The following is a 16,971-nucleotide window of genomic DNA, read 5'->3' as shown; positions in this document are numbered from 1 at the left end:
TAGTTCCTGAGTTTCCTGAGGGGTCTGAGGACGGACCGCCTCTCATCCTAGTTCCTGAGTTTCCTGAGGGGTCTGAGGAAGGACCGCCTCAGATCTTAGCTCTAGGACCCACTGACTGTGCTCCAGGGCAGTCTGACACCACAGCCTGACTCTTTGATGACACACCACAGCCTGACTCTTTGCCTGACTTTTTGACTGACCGTACGCCTGACAATGCACCTGACGACTCTAAGCCTGGGTCTACGCCGGATGCCAGGTTCAAGTCTCTGAGGATCTTGCCACGTCGCAGACCGCCTGACTCCTCGCTTCGTGGGCTTCCCGGGCATCTCTGCTGTTGGCCTCCAGGCAGCCTGCATCCTCGCCGCTGACCTCTGAAGACCTCACTTCTTGACTCTGGCCACGTCGCCGAACTCCTGACCTTCAGCTTCTTCGTTGCTGGCTTCTCCGCCGCTGGCCTCCGGATCATCGGCCTCTTCGATGGCTACGTCACTGCAGGCCTCCAGAACACTGGCTTCTTCGCCGCTGGCTTCAACGCTGCCGGCCTCCTGATTGTCGGCCTCTTCGCTGGCTACTTCGCCGCAGAACTCTGTGGTGCAGGTCCGGTCGCCCGCCTGAACTCTGTGCCTGCTGGGGACGACCTCCTGGTCGCCCGCCTGAACTCTGTTTTTTTTGTTTCAGTTTTGCTACGTTACAGAACTATGTACACATGTAAGTTTTTGGCTCGACTCATGTTTGTACTTGTTGGATGTTACGTTTTGAAGACCTTTAATTAAAGAAAAGTCTTCCTCTCATCATGCGGCTGCCAAGCTCTTATCTGCACTTTGGTCCGATCCAAACCAAGAACGTGATAAAAACAAACTCAAACAATCCAGTAAATCATCGTCTTACTTTTAGAGCACAATCTGATGGGATTTTCCAGTAATTGTCAGCTAATGGAAGCTAGAACAAGAAACTAAAAGTGCATATTGGATTTCTGCGGTGTTATTTTTATTATTTTGCACTTCTTTAAGATATAACCAAATCATAAACAGAACTACAGGTCATTGTATAACTTTAGCAATGGCTAATGAGGGTTTTAAACTGCTACTTTTCTATCTACCTGTAGTGGCTTGCAGTACTAATGATAGCAGGAACAGAAACAGAAACAAAAAATGACATTTTGGTTTCAGCTGTGTTAGGGTTAGGGTTATTTTTTATATTTTGTCTTCCTCCCTGCCTCCCTATTAGCCATAAATAATGCCCATGATTATGAATATTCCCATGAGTAATTGCCTTATTCTAGTAATGCCTTATGGGTTTTTTAAACGGCTACTTTTATTGCTTCCTGTAGCAGCCAGCTGTGCTGTATGTATGACAGGTGCACTATTTTTAATTTTAGACTTCTCTTTGTCCTACTTTAAGCAAGAAACTAATCATAAATAATCCATGAGGCACAGTTTTAAAGCATCGGATAATTTGAGTTTTATACTGTATTCCATCTCAGAAAGTTGGACCTTGCATCTAGAAATAAAGTCACACCCACCTCAGCTGCTGACAGTTTTAAAACCCTGCAATTTGCAGATTTTTCTTCTTAAATACCAGATTAACTACTGTAAGCATTTTCCACTATCTTAATGATTCAAATCACTAAAAACTATTCTTGTACAGTGCCTTCAGAAGGTATCCAAACCGCGTGAACCTTATCACATTTTCTCACTTTACAAACACAAACCTTTACAAACAGGATCAACACAAAGTAATACGTAACTGTGAAGTGTTAAACAAGGGGGCACATTTAAGGTTCATATATAAGATTTGGTTGGTCGGGACAGCTTTTTTCCCATAAGAAATTAAGTTATTTAGAAACTGCATTTTGAATTTACTCAGGTTAACTTTGATAATATATTTTTTATTATTTTATGCATTTAGTTACAAAAAATAAAAACAGAGTGTGTAAGGGGGCGAACATTTTTTCACAACTGCGGGTTGGGAAATGATTACGATTGCATCCTAGTCTGATGAAACGTGAATTTATTCTAATGAAACCCAAGTAAGGAGCCCTCTGCTCACATTTTCCCTTTCAGTGTCTTCTGTGACTCGTCAGGCTTTCAATTATACTGAGAGGCTGAAGCTCCTTCCAAACACACACTGACACAGACATCGCTCCAACACCGCCTCCTGTTGAGTTTTTGTCCCCCGGCGCGTTAAAAAGCGCAGTTGATGATAAAAACAGAGACGCACTTTCTACAGGAGCGCACAGCTGGAGGTAAAGGGGGTGGGAGCTACTCTACTGGACACCTGCTTGTCCTTTACGAGTCCTCCTTCATTGGACACTTTGCTCTGCTGGACAGGAGAACCTGTTTACGGATTTTTCCGCGGAGTGCATCATGTGCGCAAACCACAGCGGCACACTCCACCGTGCGCCATCTCCTCTCCGGATGAGCTGACCGAGCTAAGCGCACCGAGACCGGATGGGTGCAAACTTCCCGCTGGTCCAAACTTCGCGGTTCGGCCAGGTATGATCGTTTCCAACGCGAGTCTGAGCTGTGCGCGATGTCTCGGAGTAGCAACGACGGAGGCGAACGGAGGAGTTTCGGGCTCTCTGCCCGCTCCCTCCCTGAGTCCGACGGGGCACCTGGTGGTGGCAGTGTGCCTCGGCTGCATCGGCACTCTCGGCTTCCTCAGTAACTTCCTGGTGCTGGCGCTGTTTTGCCGGTACCGGGTCCTGCGCACACCCATGAACCTGCTGCTGGTGAGCATCTCTGTGAGCGATCTGCTGGTCAGCGTACTGGGGACCCCGTTCAGCTTCGCGGCCAGCACCCAGGGGCGGTGGCTGATCGGACGCGCTGGATGCGTTTGGTACGGGTTCATCAACTCATGTCTGGGTAAGATGCTCCTTTATTAGGATTTGTGAGTGGGGGCAGAACGGGGAAAATATATTTCGATAGTATTTTCAGTCTGTAAAAACTGTTATTGTTATTTTGCTTTCTGGACTTTAGGGCTGACAAAAAAATACATCTAGATGAGTGTGGAAAAACGGAAACAGATATGACAAATATTTGTATTTCCAGAGTTTTCTTATCATATTGTCTAAAAGTTGCCTCCATCCATCCATCCATCCATCCATCCATCCATCCATCCATCCATCCATCTGTTCCAACGATCTTCTATCCATCTTTTACAAGGTCCCACTGTAAAAATATCTTCATAAATTCATAGTGAATCTCTGTGTTTGTTATTTAAAAATAGATTTAAAAAAAAAGGCTGATGACTCTGGAAAACTGAGCTTGGATATGTGGATATGAAAGTATGAATTAAACATGTTAAAACGCGAAAATAACATGTAACCACATTGTTGTGTGTAGCACTAAAAGTTCTGATAGAAATACACTAACACCACTTTACTGTCCTGCACAGCAAGAAAATAAACGTCCAACTGCTGCTCCCAGCTCTGCCCAACATAATCCAATATTTACCATAAATAGAAAACTAAAAAAGCTGAAATTGCAACTTGGTGATTTTCTGCCCCTTTAAGAGAGCCAAACTTGGAAACTGAACTTCAGTTAATAACAGAACACAAATGTCATTGTTCAGCTTTAGTCCCAAAGCTACATTATGCCATATGATGTTATTCACAAAGAGTTACACACGCAGATAAAACACAGAAAAAGCATTTCTGAAACTCATGGATAATAGATCAGCTCTGACTCGATCCTCTGAGGTTGTGTGTTGAAATTTGTCGGCCCAACCCAATACAATCAAACTTGTAAACCTCTGGGTTTTAGGACAGTCGCTGTTATTACTGAGCAGAATTTATTGATGTAACCCCCAGAGCTCAGGAGCTTCTGGATGTGGATTTTCCAGCCACTGGAGCGATGTAAGCTGAAGGAGAGCAATGATGTGACTGAGTGGTGACCCTGCTGACCTGATCAGGGTTTTCACTTTAGATCTTATTTGTTTGTACTTCAAGAGACTTTACATTTAGCAAACAATCAATCAACTTTGAATAGAGACTTCTCTTTATTTGTATAATTGCAGAGGTATTATTTGATGGTTTACCTTCTGGAGCCTGAATAAAAGGATGTGAGCTGCAATTCTGATGAAGCAAAGTGTTCTTACTCATCTATTGGTCTCTTTCGCAAAATTGTGCTAATGGTCTTAATTCACTGGAAATAACCAATACATCAGTCATTACTTTTCAGGATCTTTTTAACCAATCAAATGCAATAAAAATGGCTACTAACAATAAGTAAAAATAAGGAACTACTGGATTTGGAGACTAGCGCATGTAGAAGTTAAGAAGTCAGTTGCTTTAATAGATAATGAAACATGTGAAGTTCAGAGGGAAATGATAAATGAGCTACAAAGGCAATGATATAGAATACAATATGAAGCCTACGTTAAATAAATGATTAATTGTGACTAAAAAAAAGAGGTGATATTTAAGTGATGATTGGAAAAATATTACAATTTAATAATTTAGAAAACCAGGAAGATAAATAAAATCTAGATAAAATATAAACAAATACATAATCTGAGCATAAAGCAAAGCTAAAAACAGCACAATTTATGAACACTACACACAAAATAAAAAATAATGTGAATTATGTGTTTATTTTCATGTGTTTTAAGAGTGTGTGTGTCTTAGAAACAATTCAAAGAAAATGTTGTGATCATTAGAGCTTGAGTTATGAAAATGACTGAGACAACTGAACTGGATGGATGAAAACAAATATTTTTCCATATCCTATGTTAATTCCCAGATCCAGAAAACACTTGGATCTAAACTCCACATTTCCAGGCTGCATGGGATTAATCCTGTACCAATTAAAACATACCTTTTAATTGGTACAGGATTATTCCCACATGACGACTTTCAGGAGCCAACGAATGATTGGATTTTCTCCCAACTGTAGTTTCCAAGAGAATGATTGGGAATTATTCAGACTGAAGTTGAAATCAATTTTTTATTCGCTTTGATAAATGAATGGATGGATGGATGGATGGATGGATGGATGGATGGATGGATGGATGGATGGTAGGGTCATAGGGTTCCCTCTTGTTTTCTATGAAACCTTTGAAGGCCTTTAGGCCTCAGTGCATGAGTCAATAAGTAAGAAAAACAGAAGAATTATAATAAAATAATAAACTCAGAACCTGATGATGTAGAACAAAAAATAAAATACATCTAACATTACAATAACTGTCCATCCTTTACATCTTAACCAGCATAAAAAGAGAAAATAAATGTTTATATATGTGGACAGTGAGACAGAGAATAAATCTGAAAATACAAAAATAAATCCTATACTCTGTACTCTGTGTTTTCTTTTCATACCTATCCAGATCTGGAAATTAAAACAACTTACATACTTTTACTTACTGCTTCAGACTGTGTAGGAACCCTGTGATACAGATACAGAAACGTTTGTGTGTGTGTTTAAAATTTTTTTCAGATTAAAGTACTTTAAGATATCCCACTATATCCTGTCAAGCACTTTTATGTTTTTGGGTCAGATTTATCTTTATCGCATTAGAACTTCTGTTCAGCATCTAGCTTGGCCTTCATATTTATTATATATTTAACAGCAGAGTCATTCTGCCTAGAATAATTAGGAGATAACCACTGGAAAAGCTGTCATTTATCTGTCCATTGGTACTACATACAAATTCACATGTAAGGGTCCCTAGAAGGAAGCCCTGTGGTACCTCAAAATAATTATTTTGTGTTGCGCAACCATAAGTTTGGCTTGGCTATGAATAACTATTGGGAATTAATAAGTAAGAATCTTAACGTATTTGTTCTGTTTGATTTTGATTTTACTTTCAAATGCACTAAATAATAATAACTTTTCACCAGATCTTTTTCATTTCAGTAAGGGAAGAAGTCGAGAGAGGTTTCCATTTTTTTAGGAGGCACAAGGGAACTCTCACCATTAATTTTCTCATGATGTATGTTCAGCAGCAACTGTAGATTAAATAAGGAATAACTAAAAGGATCAAAACTGAGACTGGATCAAAGACTATTAAAGATATTAAATATGAGTTATTTCTGAGATCCACCTCTGGGATCGGTATGTTCACTGCCTTTTCCAAAACGCTGGAAAAAGATGGACGGACATCAAAGATTTATTAAGTAGTTGGGGGTGATTGATGGCTTTAATTGGCCACCAACTGAAGAATAAGTCCTGCAGGATTGAACGGCTTCACGTATAGTGATGGGGTCAAGATTATGTTTATTTATGCATTAATTCTGAATGGGATCTTAACATCTTTTGGAGGAGGGAGATCAGACTCGACTGTGTTTAATTGCTGTCCACTGAGGGGATTTAGTTTGAAAAGCATTGCCTTGTTTGACTTCATATTGAGCCGTACCATGTTCATTAGGTGCACTAAACTCGTGCTTATTAACTCTGATATTTTTGTTCGCCTGCAGACGGATTCCCAGTTTGAGCCTTTTTTAAAAGAGGAATGCACAAAGAAAGCCAACACATTGATTTCTGCTCATGCAAGCCACAGATTGGAAGCCAACAAAAACTAAAATAAAGAACAAAGCAAAACAAAGCAATAGAAGTTATATTTTATCTCACCATGACTGCAAAGAATAGTTATTGGATCACTTTCAGGCCAACTAAACATAAATTCTTCTGCTCAGGATTAAACTGGAATCAGAACTGGGATGTTCTCCACCTACAAAAACTCAGATAAACTGCAGTCTGTTTGGTAATTCCCAAATAAAAGTTTGTCTACTTTAGTTCTATTACCTCTATTACCTGGGAGCTATTTTAACGTGCAGCGCTGGACATCTGGCAGGCTTGTAACAAAACTTGGTTGGGTCACTCTCATTAGAAAAAAATAATTTAAATGAAGTCACTCAAAACATTTGACCTCTTTCTCTTTGTTCTCAACTTGGCTTCTTTCGGAAGAGAAACTGTGGGACACTGACTTATGCTTCTTTGTCATTTAAAGGGATGGGGAGTACTTGCTAATGATGTGTAAAAATCCTTAAAATACACAAATTCTTCATTCCAGTAGCACAATCTCAGTTCAAAAACTGTAGAAAACTCCGAACTTTAACTTCAGTACAATTATTGAGTTGGGAAAACAATTGAAATAATTGTGTTTTTTATTATTGCTGTTGTTGTTTTGAAGTGGATCAGAGTATCTAAGAACTTTTAATTATTAATCGGAAACTATCTGATCTAAGGGGATCTAAGTTCTCTTCTCCGCATCTGTTCTTGTCCATTTCAAGGTCAGCAGTGTAACTGTCCAGCTCGTTATCTCTCTGTTGGCCCATAGCTCCTAAAACTGGCCCGGATTGCTCTGACGCATAACAGGAGACAGCAGGGATCTATCCAACAGACTTGGATGTTTGGATGAAGTCTCAGGAATGTTTTAATATTCAAGTTTCTAGCTTAAAAAAAAAGCTATAAACTGTCATGCTGAATATTTTTACATTTTCTACAGGAATTCTGGAAACTGCAACAGCTAATAAGGTGCAGTAACTTTTCACCAGATCTTTTTCATTTCAGTAAGGGAAGAAGTCCCTTACTGGGGGAGGGGTTACACTTTCACATTTTAAATGAGTATATATAGATGTTTACACGAAGAAGTGAAAAGGGTGGTTGATCAGGGAGACTTTTGCAACTGGAAACCCAAATATGTTTTCAAAGATTAAGTGGGAATAAGGGCGTATTCACACTGCTGGTCGGATCCAGGGATTGGTAAAAGTGAAAAAATTCACACTTTAAGTTTCAACGGATCATTTCGGGGGCAGTACTAGGCTGATCGTGAAGAAATTAGCACAAAGAAGTCTGTCTCATCTGGGTTTCTGTTGCTACTTTGGTGTTCAAATGTCCACCTAGCGTCACGAGACATTTTCAAACTGTTTCATCTTCTGAGTCCCGCTCTTACATTGTTTTTCCTCTACTTCTTCTTCTACTCAAATGCGCTGCTCTTGTGTTACATTCTCTCTTCCTGATTTTGGTACACTGGCCTGGCACGCATTCACATTGCAAGCGAACCGCTCTAGGGTCTGGATAAACCGTGCCGAGACCGGTAGTTGTAATTCTGCCAGGGTACGGTTCTCCGTTTCAGCGTCTGGGATGGGTTCACACCAGTCTGATCTGCTCCAGACACCAAAGGCTTGGTGTGAAAACAATGTGAAACTTAAAAAAGAGTATGATTTGTTTTTATTAACAAAGGGGCAGTTTGCAATTGTTTTCTTCTTTCCACACTCACAGATGAAGTGTCAGGTTTAGGACTTATGGATTTAATATTTCTCATAGATTTGCTTTTTAAGACAACAGTAATGTAACAATTGTCAGAGGATTATTCAGTAGCTAAATTTATTTGTTATGCATTCCCTTACTCACTGGTGTCTTGGTAGAAAGAAAAATAAATCTAGCAGGTAAAATTAAAATAAATTTTCTAACCGTATTTTGCTAACAAAATCAGCCTTTCATGACACTGAATCAATCAGGTCACACTAAATCCATTACTTACAGGAGATGGTTGTAAGAATGTGCTGAGGAAGCAACAACAGGGAAACAGACAAATGACCCGATTTGGTAGAACTCCAATCAGAATCTAAAAAAGAAAGACAACGAAGAAGTAACAATAGACTAAAACAGCAAAGGTAGAGAGAGGGGGACAAAGAAAACATCAGAAAGGAGGTAGAGATAAAACCTGAACAAGAAACAGACAGAATGAAAGATGTTTAGTTCCTCTGCTGACTCAGTCCTGGGACATTAGGTCATTCATTTCTCCCATAAATTTATTCTGCACCTTTCTTGAGTTAAAATGAATGCGGGAGAATAAAAAGTGTGCCATGTTTGAATCAGAGCCAGCATTAGGGACCCATATTCCCACCAGGCTCAGGGTACAAACTGCGCAATCGTCACAAAAATTAATGGAAAACCGGCCCCTGCTGAGATAACAAACCTTTTGAACAAAGAGCTCCTACTATAGCACAGTGGGGAAGTTTCATACAATATTTCTCAAATTTGTTTACCCATTAACTGCATAATAAATTCCTGTCGTTTTTCTTTGTTTGTCTTTCAAATACTCTTATTGCATTCTTTCTTCCATTTTGTGTAGTGTCTTCAGGGTTTGTAAGGCGGGAGGAATCCTGCTTATGTTGCCAGTTCCACCACAGAAACAGAAAAGACAAAGAACCATGCACACAAAAGCTATTCAAACACACTGGGCCATATTTGAAGAAGTAACTGCCGTACCTGTTTACTCATGTATACCTAATAAGAAGTCAGAAGTGTGTGATAAGTGACAGTGAGTGATTTACATCAATGTGAAGGAATTTAGGCCCACTCTTCTTTGCAGAATTTATTTTATTCGGTCCCACAGGAGAGTTTTTGAGCGATAACGACCTGTTTAAGGTCAATGATTTAATTCTAAACTTTGACTTGACACTCCAAATCTTTCATAATTAGTTTTTTTTTAGCTTTTTAGAAGTGAACTTTAGAGGTGTGCTTCAGACCATTGTCCACTATAGGCCGGATATTCTCCTTCAAGATTTTCTGTCAGAACAGACTTTCTGGTGCTATCAGTTCTGGCAAATCCAAGTCCTGAAGCAGCTAATCAGCCACAGATCATCACACTACCTCCACCATATTTGAGTCCTAGTATGATGTTCTTTTTCTTAAATGCTGTATTAGTTTTACTCAGAATGTAAGAGAATAAACACCTTCCAAAAAGTTCACATTCTTTCAGTTTAGAATATCTATCAGAAGTTTACAAACCCATGACAACATAATCTGGGATTTCCCAAACTGGCATAATAATCTAGGTGTATGTAAATCTGAAGACAATTATTAAAAAGATGATTCCTCATTATCTTAGGACTTAGGAGGCCAATATATTTTTTGTAGTCATAACTGAACTAAATCAAGAAAAGTTTAATCTGATTTAATGTCAGACTAAAAAGAAGGTTGTGATGTTTCATACAGCCCATATAATCATCTTATATTGAATTTAAACAAAACAAAGGAGATGATTGTAGATTTGAAGAGAAACACGAATAGATTAAACACTATTTCCATCATAGGAGAAGAAGTGGAGTTGGTGGAGGAGTATAAATACCTTGATGTTCACCTGGACTGGAGATGCAGCTGTGAAGCCCTCTACAAGAAGGGGCAGAGCAGATTATTCTTCTTGAGGAAGCTTCAGTCCTTCTGTGTTTCCAGCAAGATGCTGCAGATCCTCTATAAGTCTGTGGTGGAGAGTGTGATCTCTTCTGTCATCATCTGCTGGGGAAGCAGCATCAGAGCCAGGAACTTAAAAAAGCTCATCAAGCTGATAAAGAAGGCTGGCTCTGTTCTGGGGACTTTTCTAAGACCGCTGGAGATCATTGTGCAAAAAAGGATTGTTCATAAAATGAAGAACATTATGGAGAACCCTGAGCATCATCTTCATGAGACTGTCCTACAACAACAGAGTGTCTTCAGTCAGAGGCTTCTTCAGATCTGCTGTAAGACGGAGCGCTACAGGAGATCCTTCCTGCCCACAGCCATCAGCATCTACAACGGCTCTTTGAGGAAACCTTCATAATATGAGTTATAACAACATTTAATTTCCCTTTGGGATTAATAAAGTATTTTTGATTTTGAGTTGGTAAATTTCTTGTTTTAACTGTGTTTATCAATGTGTTGTACTTTGCATAACTACAGCAAGTTAGTGTGGGTAGGGAACCAGAACTGGCCCTTGCTCTGGGGTCCAAACCCCCTGAAATCCAATCCTTCATATGCAGTTGTTCATTATTTATAATAGGAGCAGAGACTGTCAGACCACCTGTTGGAGGGTCACTGCAAAACAGGGTTTTACCAGTTTTTTTCTTTATTTGACATTTGAAAGTGATTTCAGGATCTTATGCCAGCAATCTCTGTGTGTTTTCAATGGAGAAGGTGGACCCTTACTTTAACTCTGAGTTTTCCAAAAGGCTGTCAACATTTGGAACTACATTATGGTCCGTTGCAGAAAGAGGCTGAAAGCTTGGTTAAGCCTTCAAGTTTTCTGCAGACATATCTTAAGAAGTATTCTTTTACATCACTGAGACTGAAGATAGCTCACTTTGAGTCTTGCTCTGATAATAAAATGATAATAAAAATTCCTTGAGTTTTCCAAAAGTCCATCCATGTTCACGGCTAAAAACATTTATCTGATCCAACCACAGTTGCCTTGAAAATGTTCCCTTAATAGGGTATAAGTTGATTGTTCTTAGAAACTCAGAAACTCGTCATATTATTGCTGATGCTCACTAAATGCCTTATTCTGGTTCTCTGCATGAGCTAAAAAAATTAGTGGAGCCTCAAAAGTAAAATCTGTTTTTGAATATTGACCTGTTTTAAGATCATTTTTGTTGGTTCTATCAAAAGCCCATCCCAGCTGTAGATGAAAACACCTGAAAATATAGTTTTCCTCTATGTTTACGGTTACTAAAATGTCAGGGTGAAACAAGTCTCAAATGAGTTAATAGAAATAAAAAATATATTTTTATTCTTTGCATTTCTGCTACAGAAAGTTTTATTAAGATGAGATGTTCAGTACCACACTTAGTTCTGGTAATCCATCTAATGGTAGCTTTCTCTAATTAACATTTGGTACACACAAAATGATAGTGGATGGAAGCAGTTAAAAATCCTGTTGTCTAAAAAATCAGTTGTCTATTAAATGTTAAAGTGTTTTAATACAAATAATTAGTCACGTCTGAATGAATTATTATTATATTATATTATACTGTGACCACATATGGCGTAACATTTTAAGGTTTGATTAAAACAAAGCTAAGGGAAAATAAAAAGTTTAATAAAAATTTATTGGAAAAGAAATACCTTAACTGGACTCTTACTGTTAGTTCAATTACAGGAATTTAGATCCAAGCGTTTTCTGGATCTGAGAATGAACATGATATGGAAAAATGCAGAAACATGCAGAAGCAATAATCAATGTAAACTCTGCTTGGAGAAAGGTTGTAGGGACCAGGTCCATATTGAGTTACTTCACGTGCTTCTATTCCATCTCCCTCAGGCATCGTCTCGCTGATCTCCCTGGCGGTTCTGTCCTATGAGCGTTACTGCACCATGATGGAGCCCACCATAGCCAACGGCAGAGACTTCCGGACATCGTTGGGAGGAATCTGCTTCTCCTGGCTCTACTCCGTGGCCTGGACTGTGCCTCCATTGCTTGGGTGGAGCAGATATGGGCCCGAGGGGCCCGGCACCACTTGCTCTGTTGATTGGAAGACCCAGACTCCAAACAACATCTCCTACATCATCAGCCTTTTCACCTTCTGCCTTGTCCTACCATTCGCCGTCATCGTCTACTCCTACGGGAAGCTCCTGCGCACAATCAGACAGGTGAGATTCTGCAGACTGAACTATCATGAGATAGAGGTTTAACAAAGCTATGGAAATAATGTTCACTGCATTGTGAGTTTCAAATCTGAAACCTGCTCTGCTTGTGTTGAAAAGGAGTAAATGCTGACTTGAGATAAGAAAAATGTAATTTAGATGTAGGTAAAAGGCACACCAGCAGTGCACTGCCTTATCTGTGACCTTAACTAAATAATCAGAAGCCTCTATCAGATCTGCATGTTCAGACTGGAGGCTACACAGCTGACAAGGGTTGGGAATATGGCTTCAAACAATTCAAAGAGAAACTTAAAATGTGAGAAATGCCATGACTGGAGAATTGGGTCTGACATCTTAACAATGTAAGATTTAACGTTGGCAGCACTCATCCTTGTCTGGTGATAAGCTCTACACCATCTGACACCTCAGCCCATTAAGACCCCAGGAGATTAATAATCCTCTGAAGCTACATCTTTAATGACACCTAGTTTGCAGAAATAGCAGAAACATAAGTTGATAGAAAACAAGCTAAACTTTAGAAGGTATGCAGTATTAATACTTGGATCAGAGTCCTTTTTACCATACCTCCCCTCATGTGGTGGACCCAAATGGGATGAAGGTCTTTCTTCACCACCAAGTGGTCAACATTGGATCTTGATCTTCTGGCAACACATGATTTCTTTGAAGTGAATGGTTTAACTTTACGCCCCATTTTCACTCGGTCAAAATCTGAGTGCAGAATCAAACGTTTATGTCTTGCATATAAACAAACAATGTGTTGTAGGAAACGAACACATTATGCCCAGTGTGCTACATGGAAATTCTGTTAGAGGCTGCAAAAGACTTGAGACTGAGGCAGAGCGTCACATTCCAGCAGGACGACAATGTACAGCCAGAGCTACAATTAAATAGTTTAGTTAAAAGCATATTCATGCAATAAACTGGTCCAAAGTCCAGACCTAAATCCAGTTGAGAATCTGTGGCAAGACTTGAAAATTGCTGCTTACAGATGCTCTCCATCCATTTTGACTGAGCTGGAGCTGTTTCACTCAAACATTTAGACATACTCCAAAAGACCTGGAGCAGTAGCAAAAGATGGAATAAATACATGCACTCCACGCTTTTTAGATTTTTATTTCTAAAATAAATAGACAATCATGTATCCTTTATTCCATGACTTTGAAATTCATTCATTGGTTTTAAATAAAAAAACATGTAACTCTAAAGGCAAGCATTTTGATCAGCAGTGCAGATTTGTTATTTCCATTTCTCCTGTTATTCAGATGATTCTTAAGGGTTGGAAATCATCCTAAATCAGCTGTAATTATACTCCAATTTCTATCAGCAGGGGGAAGAAGATACAATACTGCATCCACATCTGTTGAGAGCTGTCAAATATGTTGTTGTTCGTGCCATGTGAATTAATTACAGGAGGAGAAAAGGGCCAGATGTGGTGAGAAGACTCTCAGCGTGCTTCTTGTTAGTGGTGGCAGGTTTGCTGATGGAAATTGCACGTAGGTGTAAAGAGGGGCAGAACATCTGACAAAAAGAGGAAAGCAAAGAAGTAAAACAGCTATGATAGAGTGGGCACCTCTGTTTTCTGGGGCAAATCAGTTTTTAGGGAAGGGGTCGAACTAAGCGAACTAAGCAAGTCTCTTGATGAATCAACAGATTAGGGAGACACCATTCTGGAGCCTAGACTCTCAGGATGTCGGTGTCATGATCCACACCTGTTTTGTGTTTCTGTTAATTGCACCCACCTGTGTCCCATGTGGTACCGTTCATCTGCTGTATTTAACTCCATGTTTTCTGTTCCCTCATTGTCGGGTCGTCTGTTGTATTTTCGTTGCAGTCCCTGTTGTCATTCCTGGTTCCTGTGTTTCCTTTGTGTCCTGTAAGTTCATCTTTGTTCATTAAATGTATCCATCCACCATGCGGCTGCCGATGTCCTGCTACCGCGTTGGTGCTTCCCCACCGCAAACTTTGACAGTGGGTGTAGGAAGTAAGCTGCTGGAGGTCAATCTCTGACCCGTGAGCTTGGCAAGCAAAGGCAGGAGGCTATCATTTATACATAGGTTAATCTATAGGTTAAACTGCATTTTTGAAAACTCATTATGGGTAATAGGTATATTTTGCTTTCAAGGACAACTACAGTTACATTATTTTTTTTTAAAATATAATCTTAGGTGTACGAGAACACAACAGATTTCACACCCTCATTTATTAAATGAAAGCAGAGGCACAGCTCTCTGAAGGTTTCACCGCAGCAGGTTTGGACTTTGACTAGGCCACTGCAACACTTGATTCTTTTTTTTTTTTTTTTTTGGGTAATTCTGTTGGACTTATGCTGCTGTGTTTTGGATCATTGTTCTGCTGTTGGCTCAGTTTGGGCCAAGCCTCCATGGATGGACAGCTGTCTTTTCATTTGACTCTGGCTTACTTTGGTATACGGAGGAGTTCAAGGTCAGCTCAATGACCCAAGGTGCCTGTAGGAACAGAAAAAGCTCAAATTATTACTCCCGCCCTACCATAATTGACAGTTAGCATGAGGTTTTTGTGGTGATATGTTGTTGTGTTTGGCTTTCTCTAAACACATTGCTATGCAGTCTTCGGGTTCATTTACTTTGAATGAAACTTTGCAAAACATGTAAAACTGATTGTGAAACTGTGTACTTTGCTTTAATATTTACTGGACTAAAACCTACATAAATTTAAATTTTTTTTTAAGGATCCCAAAAGATGACGGTAGTTTACAACTTAACTTATCTGTTTGAAGCTTCCTATAAGATCCATGTAATTTATTATTTTAAACCTTTAGTATATATTACCTGTTAAAACTGTGCACATTTTAAAAGCTTTTTATAGCTTTTTAATAATGTGATTATTTTGTAGTCTAAGATCTTAAAAAATCAGTATGTGTTGGCTAAATGTAGACCCATTCGTAAGCTGCCATTTGTTTCAAAAACTTTAGAGAAGATTGTATTCTGTCAACTACAGTCATTCTTGGATGAAAATGACCTTCTTGAAATCTTTCAGTCTGGTTTTTAAAGCCTTCCACAGTACCGGACCAGCATTATTAAGAGTCATTAACAAAATTTTTTTGGCCTGTGATTCTGGTGACTGTCCTGCGTTGTTTTTGCTGGACCTAACTGCTGCTTTTGTCATAGTGGACCACAACATTTTAACATTACATCTAAATAACTTAGTGGGAATTCAGAACACAGCAAACTTTATACACCTGCAGCTATGCAAGTGATTGGAACGCTGGAATTCATTGATTTGGTGGTGGGACCCAATTCAGTGTATCTGCCCTTAAAGCAGAAGGACAGTTTTTTAACAAAAGCAATATTGGATTGCTTGCAGGATATTAAAGCTTGGCTGGCCCTAAACTTTCTAAATTTTACTGAAAACAAAAGAAAACAGAGGTGATGTTTGGACCAAATGGCCCATGTGAGTCCATCACTGTCGATTTGGGACCCCTGACAGTCTATTTTAAACCAAGTTTCACAGATTTGGGTTTTAAGTTAGACAGGGATTTTAAATTAGGCAGTCAAATTAGAGCAGACGTAGGGTCCTGCTCTTATCACTTAAGGCAGTTGGTAAAAATGACATCCATGCTTTATTTCATCCTGCTTACACTATTGTAATTTTATTAATTTTGGAGTCAGTCCTCGCTCTGTTGTCTGCAGATGGTTCAAAATGATGCTCCATGTCTTTTAACTGGAGCTCCAAAAACAGAAACATCCCCCCTGTTCTGGCCTCACTCCAATGGCTGTCTGTGCATTTTAGAGTTCATTTTATAATTCTTATTTTTGTTTTTAAATCCTTGAAAGACCTTGCCCCGTCGTACCTCTCTGAGCTAATTCATCCATACTTACCTTTGCGGCCCCGCAGATCGGCCGAAATGCAGCTTTTGCAGGTACCAGGGTTTAGGGGGAAGCTCAGAGGAAGCAGGGCCTTCTCTGTTGCTGCTCCTCAACTGTGGAATAACCTACACCTGCATATTAGAGAGGCTCCTTCAATGCCTGCTTTTAAAACTTAAAACCCATATTTATTCATTGGCTTTCAACCAAAGATACTTAGTTTGACGTTGTTTGTTTTAATTGATTTTATTGTGTTTAATATTTTATTGTTCTTATATCATATTTATATATGCCTTTTCTATTAGTTTATGTTTACAGTTTGCAGTTATGTGCAGCACTTTGTTTTAAAGCACTTCATAAATAAAGTTGGTATGGCATGCATGTAATGAAGGAGAATATGCAGAGGGTTTGTGTGACAGAGGACGATGGTAGGGTGAGATGGAGGCAAAGGGTCAGTTATGGTGATCTCTTAAGGGAGAAAACATCATGGGTCCTTGAAATGTTATATATTCTAAATGAGCTGAATACAAACAACTGAAACTGTACAAGATACCTGATTATTAAAGGCAGATATAGCCTTGAATCCCACACCCTGCTGGCTCATAATGTGGAAAGTCTGACAGACCTTGATCCGTGTTTTGCCTATGCCGAGAGCATTTTTGAGGTGCGATTGCAGCTATCACTGTAAACTTGAATTCTTCTGCCAGTTTTTGTTTTTCTGCTTTATATATTGCATTTGTGTGTACCACTGTGGGTTGACTCTA

The 16,971-nt window shown here is 39.3% G+C and overlaps 1 protein-coding gene across 1 annotated transcript in view; it reads left to right on the top strand.

The window, feature by feature from the left end:
• The first annotated feature begins 2,047 nt into the window (after positions 1-2,047).
• Positions 2,048-16,971, top strand: part of tmtopsb (teleost multiple tissue opsin b) — a 44,821-nt gene continuing 29,897 nt past the window's right edge. The window contains exons 1-2 of the mRNA XM_047349196.1: positions 2,048-2,864; positions 12,022-12,350. Coding sequence (XP_047205152.1) covers positions 2,498-2,864; positions 12,022-12,350 — 696 coding nt within the window. The 5' untranslated portion in view covers positions 2,048-2,497. The remainder of the gene's footprint in view (positions 2,865-12,021; positions 12,351-16,971) is intronic.

Source organism: Girardinichthys multiradiatus, chromosome 21, assembly GCF_021462225.1.
Source record: "Girardinichthys multiradiatus isolate DD_20200921_A chromosome 21, DD_fGirMul_XY1, whole genome shotgun sequence".
NCBI classification, from domain to species: Eukaryota; Metazoa; Chordata; class Actinopteri; order Cyprinodontiformes; family Goodeidae; genus Girardinichthys; species Girardinichthys multiradiatus.
Note: the sequence above shows the minus strand (reverse complement) of the source record. Positions and strands in the feature narration are given on the sequence as shown.